Source organism: Bufo gargarizans, chromosome 1 (assembly GCF_014858855.1).
Source record: "Bufo gargarizans isolate SCDJY-AF-19 chromosome 1, ASM1485885v1, whole genome shotgun sequence".
Taxonomy (NCBI): domain Eukaryota; kingdom Metazoa; phylum Chordata; class Amphibia; order Anura; family Bufonidae; genus Bufo; species Bufo gargarizans.
Window position 1 is genome coordinate 406,067,317 of NC_058080.1, and position 19,820 is coordinate 406,087,136.

General features: G+C 44.9%; 1 protein-coding gene across 1 annotated transcript; it reads right to left on the reverse strand.

The window, feature by feature from the left end:
* Positions 1–4,748: 4,748 nt before the first annotated feature.
* Positions 4,749–19,447, reverse strand: LOC122927521. Its single transcript, XM_044279431.1, has 6 exons — positions 19,163–19,447; positions 18,961–19,062; positions 17,269–17,497; positions 9,709–9,827; positions 7,313–7,443; positions 4,749–4,855 (listed from the first exon to the last, which is right to left on the reverse strand). Exons 1-6 carry the CDS (start codon positions 19,369–19,371, stop codon positions 4,749–4,751), a joined length of 897 nt encoding a protein of 298 aa, XP_044135366.1. The 5' UTR covers positions 19,372–19,447.
* Positions 19,448–19,820: the final 373 nt, after the last annotated feature.

Sequence of the window (19,820 nt, forward strand, 5' to 3'; positions counted from 1 at the left end):
TCATGGTCGGGCGAGGAAAATCCAAATTCCGTGGGGCCCAGTATCCAGAAAATTCTGGAATTTCTACAAAAGGGCCTGGACATGGGCCTTTCTCCATCCACTTTAAAGGTTCAAGTTTCGGCATTGAGCGCCTTCTTTGATTCCGACCTGGCAGACCATAGATGGATCAAACGATTCATTAGAGCTGCACGTAGACTGAGACCCACACTTAGGTCCCGCAGCCCAACCTGGGACTTAAATTTAGTTCTCAACAATCTTATGTGTTCCCCATTTGAGCCGTTGAAGGATTGTTCAATCAAGTTACTTTCATTCAAGACTGCCTTTCTTATAGCAATTACCTCTGCCAAGAGACTGGGAGAGATTCAGGCTCTCTCCATTAGGGAACCATACCTTACCATCACTGAGGATAAGATTGTGCTTAAACTAGACCCAGGTTTCCTGCCAAAGGTGGCCTCAGACCGCAACAGAGGCCAGGAGATCCTACTTCCATCCTTCTTCAACAATCCCAAGGATCAGGAAGAAGAGCAATTTCATTTCCTTGACGTTAGGCGTGCAGTTATTAGATACTTGGAAGCCACTAGGGACTTCAGGAAGTCTGACAGTCTGCTTGTCCAATTTGCTGGAAGGAATAAGGGATCCAGGGCCTCAAAATCCTCCATTGCAAGATGGATTAAGGACACTATTACCTTTTGTTATAAGAACCAGAATCTGGATCCTCCTTCCAATATTAGAGCCCACTCTACCAGAGCTGTATCTACTACCTTCGCTGAAAGAGCAGGGGCCTCCCTGGATGATATATGCAGGGCCGCCTCCTGGTCTAGTATTCACACATTTGTGAAACATTACCGTTTGGACTTGTCTGGAACCTCTGGCCTCTCTTTTGGTCAGAAGGTTCTCCAGGCGGTTGCCCCCACCCATAAAAAATAATTTTATAACTGTGGATGGCACTGTTATGGGGGCATCTGTGGATGGCACTGGTATGGGGGCATCTGGATGGCACTGTTGTGGGGGCATCTGTGGATGGCACTGTTATGGGGGCATCTGTGGATGGCACTGTTATGGGGGCATCTGTGGATGGCACTGTTATGGGGGCATCTGTGGATGGCACTGTTATGGGGGCATCTGTGGATGACACATATATAGCATCTTATCTTATGTGTCATCCACAGATTCCCCCCCCCCCCCCCCCCGATAACAGTGTCCCTGTGTAGTTAATGGGGGCCGGCATCTGTTTCTGTAATGGCAGTGGGGCCCGGTGCCTTCTTCATTCATAAAGTGGGTGGAGGAGGCGCGTGACGTAGTGAGCTACGCTACGAGCGCCCACCCGGCCTCCTGACTGCCAAGAAGTTAGTAGTAAGTAGTACAGCGCTAGATTTAAGATTATTGGAATACTTTAACAATACCCACAAGTTAGATATTATTACCGTATACTACAGTGAGCGGGGCCCGGTGTAGTAGAATACAGTGACTGCATTGGGCCCCTCTGCCATTACAGAAACAGATGCCGGCCCCCAGCCCCTCCTCCCTCTCAGCCTATGCACCGGACGGTCACAGCTTTCGCCCCATAAGACGCACTGCTATTTTTCCCCCACTTTTGCGAAAAATACAGTACTTCAGTGCGTCACGTTACCGCAAAACGACCATGAAGAAGCATGCTTTTCATATGCTTCACTATATGGCACGCAACGCACAGTTAAGGAGCGGTAATACTTATACTTTCCATTGTGTTGTGTTCCGCTGTTACAGGGAACGCAACGCCCATGGTTAACCTAGCCTCTCACTTATAAATATATTTTTTTGCAGGACTAGACACTTGTATAAGTGAAGGGAATGGATAGTCAATAGTTCAAGACTGAAGCTGTAAACCATTTGAAAAACTGCTGTCATTCAGCTAAGGCTATAAAAACTTGTAAACTCGATTGTTAGCTTAAACTTTAAACATGACTATGGGATTCTACTAGGGAAATCATGTTTTAAAATAAATGCCCCTTCCCCTGCCCCTTTCTGGATCCTCCCATTGCCCTATTTTCAGCAGAAGATCAGCACACAAAGAAGGCAGCAGCTTCCTAGCCAGTAGTTCTGTGGTAATGACATGTATGTTGCCTTTCTTTCCTTCAAGGAATGTATAAAATAAATTTGCATATTAAATACAGAGGAGTTGATGAGTCGGAGTCGGAAGTACCAAAAATTGATGAGTCGGAGTTGGAGTCGGAACATTTATCTACCGACTCCACAGCCCTGCTCTACACGGCATTGGGCTGCCTTCTCACCCATGGGTTTCCTGCCACAGCAGCGCGTGGACCCGATGGGCTTACTCACCTGCAGCAAATCCCTTCTATGTGGCGGTCAGTGCTGACCGCGGCATAGAAGGCGTCAATGCGCCGGCATCAGTGTTTTCACCAATGCTAGCGCATACAGCAGGGGTCCGGCTAACAGGAACAGCCAGTCCCCTGCAGCTGATCGGGCGGGTGAAGCTCCTGCACCCGCCCGATCAGCACGCCGTAATAGTACTGCGCTGAGCGGCACGTCACGTCCTGCTGTGCGGTACTATTACGGCACTGGGCGGGAAGGGATTAAAACACTACAGTTTTTCAGTCCGTTGCTGCATTCTTCGGAAAAGTAGTTTTTGCTGAATATGTAAATGAGTTGTCCAGTGCACTGAGGGTGGGTCTTTGCACTTGGTGAATCCTACCTCTTCCACTGTTCTTTGACAGGGCCAGGCTTTAGAATCCTTCTCTCATCGGGGTTTGTAATCTAGCAGAACAAGATGTAATTCCTTACTAGGAGAAAAGAACTACTGCACATGCGCCAAAGTTGTACCCCATGGTATAGGGACAGATGAGAGAATTCAGATTCCCGGCCCTGTCGATCCTCCAATAGAAGGAGAGGCTACCACTGAACTGCAGCAGGGATAGGGTGCATTGAGGGGCTAGGGCCCACCCTCAGTGCGCAGTTCATTTACATAGTTCTTCAGAGGAACGCAGCAACGCATTGAAAAAGACAGGTCATGTTTTATTACACTCTGCAAGCCCTTCTAAGCAGTATGCTGGGTTGAACGATTCATGCACATAACTGTATTTTCGGTCCGCATCCAATCTGCGTTTTTTTTTTTTTGGGATGCGGACCTATTCATTTTAGTGGGGTCACAAAAATGCGAATTGCACACCGTGCGTCCGCATCTGTATGCTTTTTCTGCAGCCCCCCAAAAAACATAGAACATGTCCTATTCATATCCTAAACATAGAACATGTCTATTTTGCAGCCAAGAGTGGACATAGTTACAATGGGTCCGCAAAAAAAGGCGGATGCTACATGCACGTTATCCTGATTTATGAGGATGGTCTTGTGAATTGGTCCTTATAGTAAAAGGCTCTTTATTTCACAAATTTTTTATTAGAAAATCATAGCATACATCATCTTCCACAATGTCAAATTACCGTACAGTACAGTATAATTTGCTCATCACATTGCAGGATAAAAGACACTGGATGTAAAGTTTTCATTTATATTAAAGAAAAAAACAAAAAAAAACAAGGCCGTAAGAGAACGACCAACAAACAAACAATAATAAACACTGCGCCACATTTAAAATCAAGCAGTAAAATTGAGGTATGTATCTTCTATACTTGTAGATCTGGCAAAGATGGATAGTGTTTGGATATATAAGACGCCCATTTTCGCCACCTTGCACTGACACATGATAATTGGCAAAGCTGTTTTGCAATCAGTAGCTCCATGCCATAATTATAGTGGATTTTAGCAATGATTTCTGGTATGGTTGGGATGTCCCTACTCTTCCACCTTTTAGCTATTGCAACTCTCGTTGCTGTTAGTATATGAAAAGCAATAGTGAGGTCCGCTAACTCTAAACATTCCAGCTCAAAGGAGAGCAATGCTAGTTCCGGGGACATGGGGAGCGCCTTCCCTATTACAGCACTTATAAGTAACAATATTGTGGACCAGAAACGGTGGACAGCAGGGCAGGTCCACCAGATATGCATTAAGTTGCCAACTGCTGATAGGCATCGCCAGCAAACATTTGAGGTGGTTGGATATATAATGGATAGGCGATAAGGGGTATAATACCACCTATAAAGGAGTTTTCTTGAGGCCTCCAGGTGGTCGACACACTTTGAGGTTCTAGAGCTCAGGGAGAAAACAAAGGCCCAACGCGCTGGCACAAAAGATTTATTTAAATCTGTCTCCCATTTGTAAAAGGCTCTTTAAATCCCTGCCACTTTGCTACCACTGTATTCCTATCTGAATGTTTGGTCTTTGGATGCAGACAGAAAATAAAATTTCCAGCATTTCCATCCCTTAATTGTAAATGTAGTGTCCCACTAGGTAGGAGTGGGCACTACACAAGGGTCAATTGGGTAGCGTGTACTTCTACTCACAAGGGACAGTGATATTGTATTGATCTATGCATTTAATGTAATTGTGTGTTTTACATGCAATGGTTTTCCCTGTTATATGCTTTGCAGGCCTAGTGGGGTGTAATTTAGCCTCCCAGACACTAGAGGGAGATAGGGAGCCCCTAGTATAAATGTCCAGGCCCAGACAGGGAGTGGGTTAGTTCATAGTCAGGAGTCTCTGGAGACAGAAGTGAGAAGGCACCAGCCCAGGATATGCTGAGGGCCTCCTCCTGACATGCAGCTTGATAGCCCGGCTGCTAGCTACAACCAGGAGGCTAGTGAAGAACCCTAGCCTGCCTGTGGATCAAGAGAGCCTATGTTAGCTCATAAGAATCAACCCCAGTAGTAGAGATGTGCCTCCTGGGAGAAACCTGCAGTACCCTCCAGCCAAGCAGTGCCAGAGTATCCAGCTAAGATAAGTAAGCTGATGGGCAGAGGACCTATAAAGACAGTGCAATGGTCAGTTCAAAAGGAACAGTGTACACTATATCCGAGGAGAAGGTACAGCCTGGTCTGAGTGTGTACATTATTATTACCCTCCGAGTATCTTGCAAGATTATACCTGCCATTATTTAAATAAGCCTGTTTGTGCAGCATATCACATAAGGGACTGTATTACCATCTTGATGTACAAAGTTGGACTGTTATAAGTAAAGTAGGGCTGCAGCTAATGATTATTTGAATAATCGATTAGTTGCCGATTAATTTCTACGATTAATCGATTAATCGGCAAAAACGACAAAATTACAAAACAGAGAGGTTTATATGATCTTACTTGAAAAAATATGTTCAAAGGCCATATTAAAACAAATTGTGGACGACACTATTATGGGGGATCTGTGGACGACACTATTATGGGGGATCTGTGGACGACACTATTATGGGGGATCTGTGGACGACACTATTATGGGGGATCTGTGGACGACACTATTATGGGGGATCTGTGGACGACACTATTATGGGGGATCTGTGGACGACACTATTATGGGGGATCTGTGGACGACACTTATGGGGGATCTGTGGACGGCGCAGTTATGGGGGATCTGTGGACGACACTATTATGGGGGATCTGTGGACGACACTTATGGGGGATCTGTGGGTGGCGTAGTTATGGAGAGGGGGATCTGTGGGTGGCGTAGTTATGGAGAGGGGGATCTGTGGGTGGCGCAGTTATGGAGAGGGGGATCTGTGGATGGCGTAGTTATGGAGAGGGGGATCTGTGGACGGCGTAGTTATGGAGAGGGGGATCTGTGGGTGGCGTAGTTATGGAGAGGGGGATCTGTGGGTGGCGTAGTTATGGAGAGGGGGATCTGTGGATGGCGTAGTTATGGAGAGGGGGATCTGTGGACGGCGTAGTTATGGAGAGGGGGATCTGTGGACGGCGTAGTTATGGAGAGGGGGATCTGTGGGTGGCGTAGTTATGGAGAGGGGGATCTGTGGGCGGCGCAGTTATGGAGAGGGGGATCTGTGGGCGGCGCAGTTATGGAGAGGGGGATCTGTGGGCGGCGCAGTTATGGAGAGGGGGATCTGTGGGCGGCGCAGTTATGGAGAGGGGGATCTGTGGGCGGCGCAGTTATGGAGAGGGGGAGCTGTGGGTGGCGCAGTTATGGAGAGGGGGATCTGTGGGCGGCGCAGTTATGGAGAGGGGGATCTGTGGGTGGCGCTGTTATGGAGAGGGGGATCTGTGGGTGGCGCAGTTATGGAGAGGGGGATCTGTGGGTGGCGCTGGTATGGAGAGGGGGATATGTGCACTGTTATGGGCATAACAGTGCACAGATCCCTTTCCTCATAACAGTGCACAGATCCCCCTTCCCATAGCAGTGCCATACACAGACCCCCCTCCCCATAGCAGTGCCATAGACAGATCCTCCCCCCTCCCCATAGCAGTGCTATACACAGACCCCCCTCCCCATAGCAGTGCCATAGACAGATCCTCCCCCCTCCCCATAACAGCCCCGGCCCCGATGCTTATAAGTCGGACTAATCACGTCTGCATCTTTATTTTACCTTTTTACAATGACGCTCCTGTAACAGCCAGGCAGAGCGGACGGCGGCGTAACGTCACTCACTCACGTGACGCACCTGCTCCGCCCACCTCATGAATGAAGGAGGCGGAGCAGGCGGGTCACGTGAGTGAGTGACGTTACGCCGCCGTCCGCTCTGCCTGGCTGTTACAGGAGCGTCATTGTAAAAAGGTAAAATAAAGATGCAGCGACCGCCCGCATAGCAACGAATCGGCGATTATTCGATAACTGGATTCGTCGACAACGAATCCAGTTATCGAATATAATCGATTACATCGATTAATCGTTGCAGCCCTAAAGTAAAGCAATGTTTGGTTCACCATATCATCCGTGTACCTCACTTATTGCTACTGAAAACCGGTGTGCCACCGTTACAGGCACTGGCGTCACGATCCTTAAAGGGACCTTGCCTCAGGCACTCTAAACACCTGCAACAACCAGGGCACCTCACCCAACATCAGGCCAGGTCTCTACACCCAGAGTGTGCCCCAGAGGAACTAGTGTCTGCCTCTCATTCACTGCTGCATGCCTGCCCAGGGTCCTCCAAAAAGTGAGTAACCCTCAATTGCCCATACCGTGACCTCACTGTCGCTATACCCTGCAGGTCTGGCGTGCTGCATAAAGTACACACAGTATTTTTAGTACTTTTGTGACTTGAAAATCGCTGGAAAAACTTGTTAAAAAATGAAAAATGCCACCAAAAAAGGCTTGTAGCAAATGCTAAGGCAAATGCCTGAAATTCTGTATTTTTTTTTTTGCAAAAAAGGCTGAAATGATGTATGTGAAGGTTTTGAAAGGGGTTTTCTGGTAATAATGACTTTGTGTAATGCCCGCAGCTTGCCTCCTGAAACAGAAAATTCATACTTACCGTACCTGCTCCCCACCGCCCAAGTCCTTTGTGCTGCCTCTGCTCCGTTGCAATACAGTGGTAGTAAAAATCAAAGACAGAGCATGAATGCCACGTGTTCTGGAAGTAGTTTTCATTAGCCCAACGACTTCCATGTCTGGAAAAACAAGGACATATGAATATTCACTTTAAAATCAATGGTTACGTGTGCTGTCCAAGAACAAGGACAGCACACGTCTGCAATTTATTGACCTGTGATGGAGTCTCCTTTAGCAATATATGCTGCCCTCAAATAGGGACACTATAAAACTAGTGACACATTCATTTTCCCAATTTAAGAATGCCCAATGCCTTGGTTACACCACCAGATGGCATTACAAGTCACAATGCATAAGGAATCTAAACTGCATTGTAAGCAGAAACAATGTTTTAAATGCCTATTATAACACATTTCCAAGTGTAATTGTGTATGTGGTATATGATTTTTTTTTTTCTATTTTTTGTCAGTGCATTGTGGTGTTTATTAACATAGCAGTCATGTTGTGGTATTTGCTTTGATTTTAGCTTTTTTTTTTTTTTTTTACATGCTTTCTGAAAAGTGCTTCAAATACAACTTCATGTGCAGAAAACCCTTAAATATTTCTTGGCCATGTACAGTCGTGGCCAAAAGTTTTGAGAATGACACAAATATAAGTTTTCACAAAGTCTGCTGCTAAACTGCTTTTAGATCTTTGTTTCAGTTGTTTCTGTGATGTAGTGAAATATAATTACACGCACTTCATACGTTTCAAAGGCTTTTATCGACAATTACATGACATTTATGCAAAGAGTCAGTATTTGCAGTGTTGGCCCTTCTTTTTCAGGACCTCTGCAATTCGACTGGGCATGCTCTCAATCAACTTCTGGGCCAATTCCTGACTGATAGCAACCCATTCTTTCATAATCACTTCTTGGAGTTTGTCAGAATTAGTGGGTTTTTATTTGTCCACCCGCCTCTTGAGGATTGACCACAAGTTCTCAATGGGATTAAGATCTGGGGAGTTTCCAGGCCATGGACCCAAAATGTCAACGTTTTGGTCCCCAAGCAACTTAGTTATCACTTTTGCCTTATGGCACCGTGCTCCATCGTGCTGGAAAATGCATTGTTCTTCACCAAACTGTTGTTGGATTGTTGGAAGAAGTTGCTGTTGGAGGGTGTTTTGGTACCATTCTTTATTCATGGCTGTGTTTTGGGGCATTGTGAGTGAGCCCACTCCCTTGGATGAGAAGCAACCCCACACATGAATGGTCTCGGGATGCTTTACTGTTGGCATGACACAGGACTGATGGTAGCGCTCACCTTTTCTTCTCCGGACAAGCCTTTTTCCTGATGCCCCCAAACAATCGGAAAGAGGCTTCATCAGAGAATATGACTTTGCCCCAGTCCTCAGCAGTCCATTCACCATATTTTCTGCAGAAGATCAATCTGTCCCTGATGTTTTTTTTGGAGAGAAGTGGCTTCTTTGCTGCCCTTCTTGACACCAGGCCATCTTCCAAAAGTCTTCGCCTCACTGTGCGTGCAGATGCGCTCACACCTGCCTGCTGCCATTCCCGAGCAAGCTCTGCACTGGTGGCACTCCGATCCCGCAGCTGAATCCTCTTTAGGAGACGATCCTGGCCCTTGCTGGACTTTCTTGGACGCCCTGAAGCATTCTTAACAAGAATTGAACCTCTTTCCTTGAAGTTCTTGATGATCCTATAAATTGTTGATTGAGGTGCAATCTTAGTAGCAACATTATCCTTGCCTGTGAAGCCATTTTTATGCAACGCAATGATGGCTGCACGCGTTTCTTTGCAGGTCACCATGGTTAACAATGGAAGAAGAATGATTTCAAGCATCACCCTCCTTTTAACAGGTCAAGTCTGCCATTTTAACCCAATCAGCCTGACATAATGATCTCCAGCCTTGTGCTCGTCAACATTCTCACCTGAGTTAACAAGACGATTACTGAAATGATCTCAGCAGGTCCTTTAATGACAGCAATGAAATGCAGTGGAAAGTTTTTTTGGGGATTAAGTTCATTTTCATGGCAAAGAAGGCACTATGCAATTCATCTGATCACTGTTCATAACATTCTGGAGTGTATGCACATTGCTATTATAAAAACTTAAGCAGCAAATTTCCAATATTTTTGTAATTCTCAAAAATTTTGGCCACGACTGTACAATCCAACACACTTTTGTTACAGGTAAAGTTACTGTAAGTCAGGTACGTTGAAAACAAATCAGAACAGCCATCAATGTTTTAAAAGGGTTTTCTGAGACTTTGGCCATGGGTATCTGATTGGTGGGGGTCTGACAATGCTATAGGTCAAATTTTCTGAGATGAATATTAAGGCCTTTCAGGGGTTGATCAATAAAAAAAATAAAAAATTGTACTTACCTTATCCATTTGAGATCGAAAAGGCTGCTGCGGCCATCTTGATTGCTTGAAACTCCAGTGCTAAATCTCGTGCTGTGTGTGATGACTTCAAGCAAGATGGCCGTGGAAGCCCCTTTTTGCTCAAATGGATTAGGTGAATATTATAATTTTTTTTACAATTTTTACCACCATTTCCAGGAAAATGTATTCCTTACCGCAAAGCATGAGGAGATTTGTTTTTACGGCAAATCAAATTTTCCCTGAAATTTGGAGCGAAGTCTACTTTGGATACTTCGTTTTGCTCAACACTTATTGTCAACATAAACAGAAATGCACACTAAAATCTTCACCAAAAACAGCAATAAATAGTGCAGATTTCTTGAGGATTATCTACGCACAAATCTGCAGCATGTGCAGATTTCAAAACAGAAAATCCGTGTTTTTTTTTGTGCAGATTTCTGTGCGTTTCAGCACCAGATCCGCACAATAAACCGTATGTGTTACTCGCAGATTTTATGCAGTTTTGCCACAAATCTGACCATTCCATTTAAAAGGGTGAGATCCGCACACAAAAAAACGCACAAAGAATTGGCACGCTGCGGAGGTCAATTTCCACATGGAAGAAAGAAGCAAAGTCTACATTAGACTTGTCATCTCCTACACTTTGCTGGTACTGTATTTTTCTGCAGGTAAATACGCATTGTGTGCAGGTAATTGTATTCAGGTCCTCCACGTCAAGTCATTTAGAGAATGATTACCTACAGACTGGGAATGACTTTCATGTAGAGTCCTGGCTGCAGCGTTTATTCAGGAGAACAGAGTACAGTGTTATTTGATGTCAGGAAATCAATGGCCTGTAGAGCACTTTAGATTTGTTAGCGCCGTCATAAAGTGATGTGTAGGTGTGGTACGGCAGAAACACTAATCAGTGTAGGCAACTCCTGTCACTTGGATCTTTTCAGATCTCTCCACAGCTCTGTTATGCAGTCATCACAAGCAGAAAACATGGTTGGAAACATTTTTCTTTCTCTCCAGATACATTGAGAAGGCCTTATCCATGCAGCCATATCATAGATCCATTTTGACATCTGTAGAAACACAAGGGCCCATAATGTTACTATGTCTATGATTTTCATTTTCCTGAGATAAAACCCCTTTAGCCTGTTTATTAACAAGCTGCATTATGGACATTACTCTCCCTTGAAGTATTAACAGAGACGTCTGGCGGCAATGTAATTATAATGCATCTTAAATTAGGCTCTATAGGAAAAGGTGGTATATGGCTGAAATCAATTTAGGCTACTTTCACACTCGCGTTTGGTGCAGATCCGTCATGGATCTGCACAAACACATCCGTTCAGATAATACAACCGCATGCATCTGTTCAGAACGGATCGGTTTGTATTATCTTTAACATAGCAAAAACGGATCCGTCTTGAACACCATTGAAAGTCAATGGGGGACGGATCCGTTTTCTTTTGTGCCATATTGTGTCAGTAAAAAACAGATCCGTCCCCATAGACTTAGGACTCCTTCACACGACCATATGGCTTTTTTAGTATTTAGTGGTCCGCAAAAAAACGGATCTGCAAAAAATACGGATGACATCGGTGTTCATTCCGTTTTTTGTGGAACGGAACATCTGGCCTCTAATAGAACAGTACTATCCTTGTCCGTTATGCGGACAATAATAGGACATGTTCTATCTTTGAACGGAATGGAAATACGGAAATGGAAGGCATACGGAATACTTCTGAAAAAACTATGGTCTCAGAATATGGAGACACTAAAACATGATTATTATTTTTTTTTCAAAAATAAAAATTGGGTAAAAATTACATAAATAGAAAAATGGTATAAATATTAGGTATGGCCGCAGCCGTGACAACTTGCTCTATAAAAATACCACATGATCTAACCTGTCAGATGAATGTTGTAAATAACAAAAAATAAAAACGGTGCCAAAACAGCTATTTCTTGTTACCTTGCCTCACAAAAGTGTAATATAGAGCAACCAAAAATCATATGTATCCTAAACTAGTATCAACAAAACTGGCACCCTATCCTGTAGTTACTAAAATAGGGTCACTTTTGGGGAGTTTCTACTCTAGGGGTGCATCAGGGGTGCTTCAAATGGGACATGGTGTCAAAAAAACAGTCCGGCAAAATCTGCCTTCCAAAAACCGTATGGCATTCCTTTCCTTCTGCGCTCTGTAGTTTACAGAAACACCATGTGCCCGTACAGTAGTTTATGACCACATATGGGGTGTTTCTGTAAACTACAGAATCAGGGCCATAAATATTGTTTTGTTTGGCTGCTAACCCTTTGCTTGTAACTGGAAAAAAAAATATTAAAATAGAAAATCTGCCCAAAAAGTGAAATTTTAAAATCATATCTCTATTTTCTATTAATTCTTGTGGAACACCTAAAGGGTTACAAAAGTTTGTAAAATCAGTTTTGAATGCCTTGAGGGGTGTAGTTTCTAAAATGGGGTCACTTTTTTTGAGTTTCTACTCTAGGGATGCATCAGGGGGGCTTCAAATGGGACATGGTGTCAAAAAACCAGTCCAGCAAAATCTGCCTTCAAAAAACCATATGGCATTCCTTTCCTTCTGAGCCCTTCTGTGTGCCCGTACAGCGGTTTACAGCCACATATGGGGTGTTTCTGTAAACTACAGAATCAGAGCCATAAATGTTGAGTTTTGTTTGGCTGTTAACCCTTGCTTTGTAACTGGAAAAAAAAATTAAAATGGCAAATCTGCCAAAAAAGTGAAAGTTTGAAATTGTATCTTTTTTTTCCATTAATTCTTGTGGAACACCTAAAGGGTTAACAAAGTTTGTAAAATAAGTTTTGAATACCTTGAAGGGTGTTGTTTCTAGAATGGGGTCATTTTTGGGTGGCTTCTATTATGTAAGCCTCACAAAGTGACTTCAGACCTAAACTGGTCCTTACAAAGTTGGTTTGGAAATTTCAAGATTTGCTTCTAAACTTCTAAGCCTGGTAACATTCCCCAAAAATAAAATGTAATTCCCAAAATTATCCTCATCAAGTAGACATATGGGGAATGTAAAGTAATAACTATTTTTGTAGGTATTGCTATTTATTATAGAAGTAGAGAAATTGAAACTTGGAAATTTGCAAATTGTTCAACATTTTTGGGAAATTTGGTATTTTTTTAATAAATAAAAAATATTTTTTTTTACTCCATTTTACCAGTGCCATGAAGTACAATATGTGACGAAAAAACAATCTCAGAATGGCCTGGATAAGTCAATGCGTTTTAAAGTTATCACCACATAAATTGACACTGTTCAGATTTGCAAAAAATGGCCTGGTCCTTAAGGTGAAAATGAGCCCGGTCCCTAAGGGGGTAAAGGGGTTCTCCAGGAATTAAAAAATGAAAATACATAAATATTAGTTTATTATAATTATTTTCCCAAATACTTTTTATTAGTTATAATGGCTCATTTTGTCTGGGGAGCAATCATTAGGAGAAATAAAATGTCTGCTGTCCTATTAGTACAGATAAAACCTGTCCTAATCACACACAGGGCCGCCATCAGGGGGGTACAGCCGATACCCCAGTAAGGGGCCCAGACCCTGGGGGGGGGGAGGGGGCCCGGCCAGTTCCAAATATTTTTTTTTTTACCCCCTCTCATTTGTCAGTGAATTGAGTTGAACTTGCATCGCTAGAGGGGGGCAATTGATCATTCCTTCATTCCTTGCTAGTGATGTCCAGTTCATGAACTAATCATTCATTTGAATCGATTCAGTTCACTGAACCGGAGGAGTCAAATCCTCTGACTGAGCCGATCCGTGTGAAGCCGCTCAGTCTGAGTCAGTGAGTCACACAGCACACAATAGCAGAGCCGCTGGCAGCAGGGAGGGACTCGGGAGTCGTGTAATCTGATCCTAGAGTGGAAGCTGCTTCTGCCAGCCCCTCCCCTCCCACCAACCAATCAGAGCTGAGTCAGTGAGTCACAGCACACAATAGCAGAGCCGCTGGCAGCAGGGAGGGGAGGGACTCGGGAGGAGTGTAATCTGATCCTAGAGTGGAAGCTGCTTCTGCCAGCCCCTCCCCTCCCACCAACCAATCAGAGCTGAGGCAAGGCAAGCACTAGCAGCTCTGAGTCACTGTCACAAGTACAGGGAGTCTAAGAAAGAATCGAATGAGTCTCAGGTTAAAAGAATCTAAAGATCCGACTTAGTTAGAGACTCATTTGATTCTTTGAGTTAAAAGAGCCATGAGTCAGACTGTAGAACAGTTTACACTGAGGCTGATGCTTTTGTTGCAGCAGTGATAAGATTAAGGGACAGGAGCAGAGAGATAAGAGAAGTGACAGATGACTGTGAAGACCACGCGATCTGTTGCTCAGAAGCCATGAGATTGTAAGGCTACTTTCACACTAGCGGCAGGACGGATCCGACAGGCTGTTCACTCTGTCAGATCCGTCCTGCCGTTATTTCGCCGGACCACCGCTCCGTCCCCATTGACTATAATGGGGACGGGGGTGGAGCTCCGGCCCAGCACGGCAGTGCATGGCGAAAGGCCGCCGGACTAAAAGTACTGCATGTCCAACTTGTTGTGTGGTCTTTGCTCAGGGGTAAAATGCAAAGCTGTTTTCTGGATTATCCCACAGGGCCATGATCCTCCATCATTGTTATTAACCCCTCCCTTGCCAGCCCACCCAGCCCTATTTAGCTTTGTGTTCAGCTTTGAAAAAAATGTCTAGGCCATGAAGGGGTTAATTAAGTGTTGGAGGGGGTGGGGGGTGTTATTGTGCATATTGTGTATGGGATCCATTTAACAAGTTTGACCAGTTGGGTTTGAGAGTGGTTGAGTGTCATCCACAGATCCCTCATAACAGTGCGTCACCCACAGACCCCCCATAACAGTGTGTCACCCACAGATCCCCCATAACAGTGTGTCATACACAGATCCCCCATAACAGTGTGTCATCCACAGATCCCCCATAACAGTGTGTCATCCACAGATCCCCCATAACAGTGTCATCCACAGATCCCCATAACAGTGTCATCCACAGATCCCCATAACAGTGTGTCATCCACAGATTCCTCATAACAGTGCGTCATCCAGAGATTCCTCATAACAGTGTGTCATCCACAGATTCCCCCATAACAGTGTGTCATCCACAGATCCCCCATAACAATGTCATCCACAGATCCCCCATAACAGTGTGTCATCCACAGATCCCCCATAACAGTGTCATCCACAGATCCCCCATAACAATGTCATCCACAGATCCCCCATAACAGTGTGTCATCCACAGATCCCCCATAACAGTGTCATCCACAGATCCCCCATAACAGTGTCATCCACAGATCCCCATAACAGTGTGTCATCCACAGATTCCCCCATAACAGTGTGTCATCCACAGATCCCCCATAACAGTGTGTCATCCACAGATCCCCCCATAACAGTGTGTCATCCACAGATCCCCCCATAACAGTGTGTCATCAACAGATCCCCCATAACATTGTGTCATCCACAGATTCCCCCATAACAGTGTGTCATCCACAGATCCCCCCATAACAGTGTGTCATCCACAGATCCCCCATAACATTGTGTCATCCACAGATCCCCCATAACAGTGTCATCCACAGATCCCCCATAACTGTGTCATCCACAGATTCCCCCATAAGGCTGGGTTCACACCTGAGCGTTTTACAGCGCGTTCCTACGCGCTGTAAAACGCTCAACACATGAAAATCAATGCTTCCCTATGGCCCTGGTTCACACTTGAGCGTTTTCCAGCGCGTTTGAACGCGCTGAAAAACGCCCTACGCTCAAAAAAGTACTTGCGCGACTTTGAGGCGTTTTGTTGCGCGTTTGCGCCCATAGGATTGCATAGGAACGCGCAAATATGTTCGTTTGCGCGTTTTTGACCAGAAAAACGCGCGGCCAAAGGCGCGTTTGGCACATAGCAACAGTCCTAAAAGGCCACACCCTAGAGATCTGCAGGTGTCTAGCCTGACCAAGATGGAGGAAGCAGGCTGTGATAGTGAGACACTGATCAGGCTTGTGCAGGCAAAACGCTGCCTGTATGACATCCAAGATGCCAAGTACAAGAATCGGAGAAGCAGGCAGCAGGCATGGGAGGATATTGGAGCAAGCATTTGGCCACAGTGGAAGACATTCTCAAAAGCTGTGAAAGAAAGCAAAGGTATTTACATGTGTGTTCTGAGTGTAAAATAAAACAACTCCTTGTGTGCACTGGTGTAAAATCTCTATGTAATAGTCCAGCCCAGCTCGACCTGCGGCCCTCCAGCTGTTGTCCAACTCCAACTCCCAATATGCTGTGCTGCATTTTACTTGCTGTAGCCTGTTTAAGCATGCATGGAGTTTTGCAGTTTTGCTTCAGCTGGAGGGCCGCAGCTTCACCATCACCCACATTCTTGCACAATGTAGTCGGCCAGTATGCTCAATTTGCACTTGTTCCAATCTGGAAATGTATTTTACCTTCAAATGTTGGCCTACATTAGTGGTGCGGATTTGGGTTTTAAAGTTGATATGGATATTGTCAACCTTGAAACATTATTGTGCTTGTGGGCTATTGCAGCACTGGCACATGATAGGTGATTGTATGTGTATATATAGTACCAGTATTGGGCACATAAATGGGATCCCTAATTCCGCCCACATTGTTTTCCCTTGTTTTAATGGACGAGTATTAGGCACATAAATGGGATCCCTAATTCCGCCCACATTGTTTTCCCTTGTTAAAGGACGAGGATTGGCGGCCACTATTGGGGCTCCTACAAGGGGCACGATATCGGGGAAAACACGCCATTGCACTAATTCGCTCTTCAAATATTTTATTTAACCCATTACAATAACCAACGAAAAATGAATATTACAAGTAACAGAAACAATTTGAGCAGATGCAAAATACTAAATAATATACCATTAAATGGCTTGCATTTGCCACGGTAACTCCCCCTGTGGCGACATAAAATAAGCCGCAAAGTGGTCCCGAATGGCCGCAGCATGTGTGGTCCCACGCACACCTCTGCGATTCTGGCTCTCCATGGAATGGCTCAACGAATCATCAAAATTGAAGCCATCCCTTTCTCGGACAAAATTGTGAAGAGCACATGCTGCCTTCACAACCGAGATGGCGGTCTCCAATTTCAAATTTATGGGAGAGTGCAGAACTCGCCATTTGTTGGCTAAGATGCCAAATGCACATTCCACCACCCTGCGTGCTCTGGTCAGGCGATAGTTAAAAACACGCCGCTTAATGCATAAATTACGGGAGGAGTATGGCCTCATAAGGTGCTCACCTAGACCAAATGCCTCGTCACCCACAAAAACAAAAGGCATAGAGGGATAACTGGTGCCAGGCAGTGTGGTGTTTCCGGGAAGGTCAAGGCCATTACTACTGAGCAATTGACCAAACTCAGAATGGCCAAAAACAGCAGAGTCCGAGCTGCTGCCATAGGACCCCACAACGATATAACGAAAAGAATAGTTGGCATCACATACCGCAAAAAGAACAAACGAAAAGTATTTTTTATAATTAAAAAACTGACTGCCACTCCTCATTGGCTTCAGAACACGGATGTGTTTTCCATCAATTGCTCCGACACAGTTCGGGAAATTGCAGGTATTTTGAAAAGTATCCGCTATTTTCATCCACTCCTCCTTGTTTGGTTGGCCCATCACAACAGCATGAAGGACCTGCCAAATGGTGCTGCAGGTTTCCCTCACAATCACACTGGCTGTGGATTTCCCGATCTGGAAGGCGTAGTGCAGACTGGTCAACGATTGGCCTGTAGCTAAATAGCTGTAAAAAATGAGTGTAAAGCAAAAAATACAATTAAAGGATGTAATTTTATTTGTATTATAGTAAACATCCTAAAAAGCAAGTGGAAGAGCCTCAAAGATGCCTTCATTCGTCATCGGCGCAAAGAGAAGGAACAGAGGAGTGGAGCTTCGCCAAGTGCACGGTCCAGCTATGTCCATGCGGAGGAAATGGCCTTTCTAATCCCATGCACTGAAATGCGTAGGTGAGTCCAGGGCATACACATGCAGGAGAGGGTGTGGTATGACATGCATTCACTTTCATATCTTGCGCATACTTATGTATATTTTCATGTTCACAGCACCGATAGTAGCTGGTCGAAAAGACAACAGCAGGAGGAGGAAGAGGAGGACGTCACCAGGGACAGTGAGGCCTGTGCATCTACGGGGCCACTAAGTCCACCTCCACCCGATCCCACCCCTACATTCCAAACACCCTCACAGCCTGCACCACCTGTCGTGGATCCCGAAAACATTCAGACTCACCGTCCAAAACGGAAAAGATCCGATCGCCAGGAGGACCGCCTAATTGCATGCCTGGATGCACTTGCGCATCCTGCACCCAAACTCACTAGTGATGCCCATTTCTTACTGAGTTTGGAGGCTAGAATGCTGCTAGTTCCCCCAAGTCGCAATACTGAAGCGAGGGAAACCTTAACAAGGGCCCTAGACAGCTTCATTCCACATGATGACATCACACAGCCCAACAATGCACCACAACATCCACCACCACATCCACCACAATATCCACCACAATATCCACCACAACATCCACCACCACATCCACCACAATATCCACCACAACATCCACCACAATATCCACCACCCACTCACACATACACATCACAAACATACCCACAAACTAACATACCACACCCTCACGACACGTGGCACACACAACCACAATCATCATACAGCTATGCCTCCACTAGCATGGGCACCAACACCTCCACCACCACTCAAATGCAACCTGGCCAGCAATCAGGCGGAATGAGAGAGCCCATGCGGGATAACGAGCCACAATACCAAAACCTGTGAGAAGTGGCATACTTAATTTGGTGCATCAGGGGTGTTGTTCCTTCATTGTTAAGATCGGTACATTACCGATTAATTTTGATTTAAAATTTACAAAAGTTCTGTTGATTGTGTTAAACCCAGTTTGCAAATTGTTTGAGGAACTGTAAGATGTGATTACTTTTCTAAAATATAAAAACTTTTGCAAACATTTTTGAACTCTTATTTAGAACAGATTGTTTGCTAAGGAAAAATGTGGGGAAACTATGTATGGTATCTATATGCAAAATGTAAAAAGCATACACATACAATCCCCCCCTCAAAAACACTTGAAACATCACAACCACAAGTAAAAAATAACTAAGCCCACACTAATATACAGTCAACACACAATGCAAATGCTTTATTAGGCCACAATTACAGTCTAATTACCGCAAAGTTATGATCAGTCTTTCCGCTGGTGGAATACTGTCCCGCATGAATGTGTCCTGACGTTGTAAATGGGTGCCCAACAACCCCAGGAGCTCATCAAAGCTGTTGCAAACGAAAATGGTGAGGGTTAACAATAGCAAATTAAAAAATGGTACCTTCACAATTGTAACCCCACTCATAGAACTATTGTATTTGTACTAACCTGGTGATGGACATCCGCGTGTATGCCCAAAATTTGTCTTCATGGGCCCGGAGGGTCTCGTACAGTGCCCAGAACTGTCCCCTTTCCTGTCGGTTGGCAATGACAGGATGGACCCAGAAGCGTCGCCTGCTCTCTCTCCTACGCCTCAAACGTAGGAGAAGGATTGCAGACACAATAGCCGCAAATGGTCGCCTTCTGGAGTATTCCATGGTCGCAAACAATCCAATACACTCTCTCCAAACACATGAAATTGATCACCTCCATTGCACTATCATTAGACACCTTTCATATAGACGGGCCTGTTTTTTCATTGGACAGCAATACTGTCAATCACACAAACGCGCGTTCGACGCGCGTTTACTAAGGACAAAAACGTGCAACAAAAACGCGCAGAAAACGCGCATGTTGTCGCGCATAAAACGCGCATATCAAAAACGCTTAGGTCTGAACCCAGCCTAACAGTGTCATCCACAGATTCCCCCATAACAGTGTGTCATCCACAGATTCCCCCATAACAGTGTGTCATCCACAGATTCCCCCATAACAGTGTGTCATCCACAGATTCCCCCATAACAGTGTGTCATCCACAGATTCCCCCATAACAGTGTGTCATCCACAGATTCCCCCATAACAGTGTGTCATCCACAGATTCCCCCAT

Excerpts from the sequence above, each read along its gene's own strand:
- LOC122927521 (XM_044279431.1), bottom strand. The coding sequence starts at position 19,371 with ATGGAATACTCCAGAAGGCGACCATTTGCGGCTATTGTGTCTGCAATC. Across the intron at positions 19,063-19,162 it reads ACGCGGATGTCCATCACCAG|CTTTGATGAGCTCCTGGGGT; the intron begins GTTAGTACAAAT and ends CGTTTGCAACAG. Across the intron at positions 9,828-17,268 it reads TTGATGGAAAACACATCCGT|CAAAAAGGGGCTTCCACGGC; the intron begins GTTCTGAAGCCA and ends AATCCATTTGAG.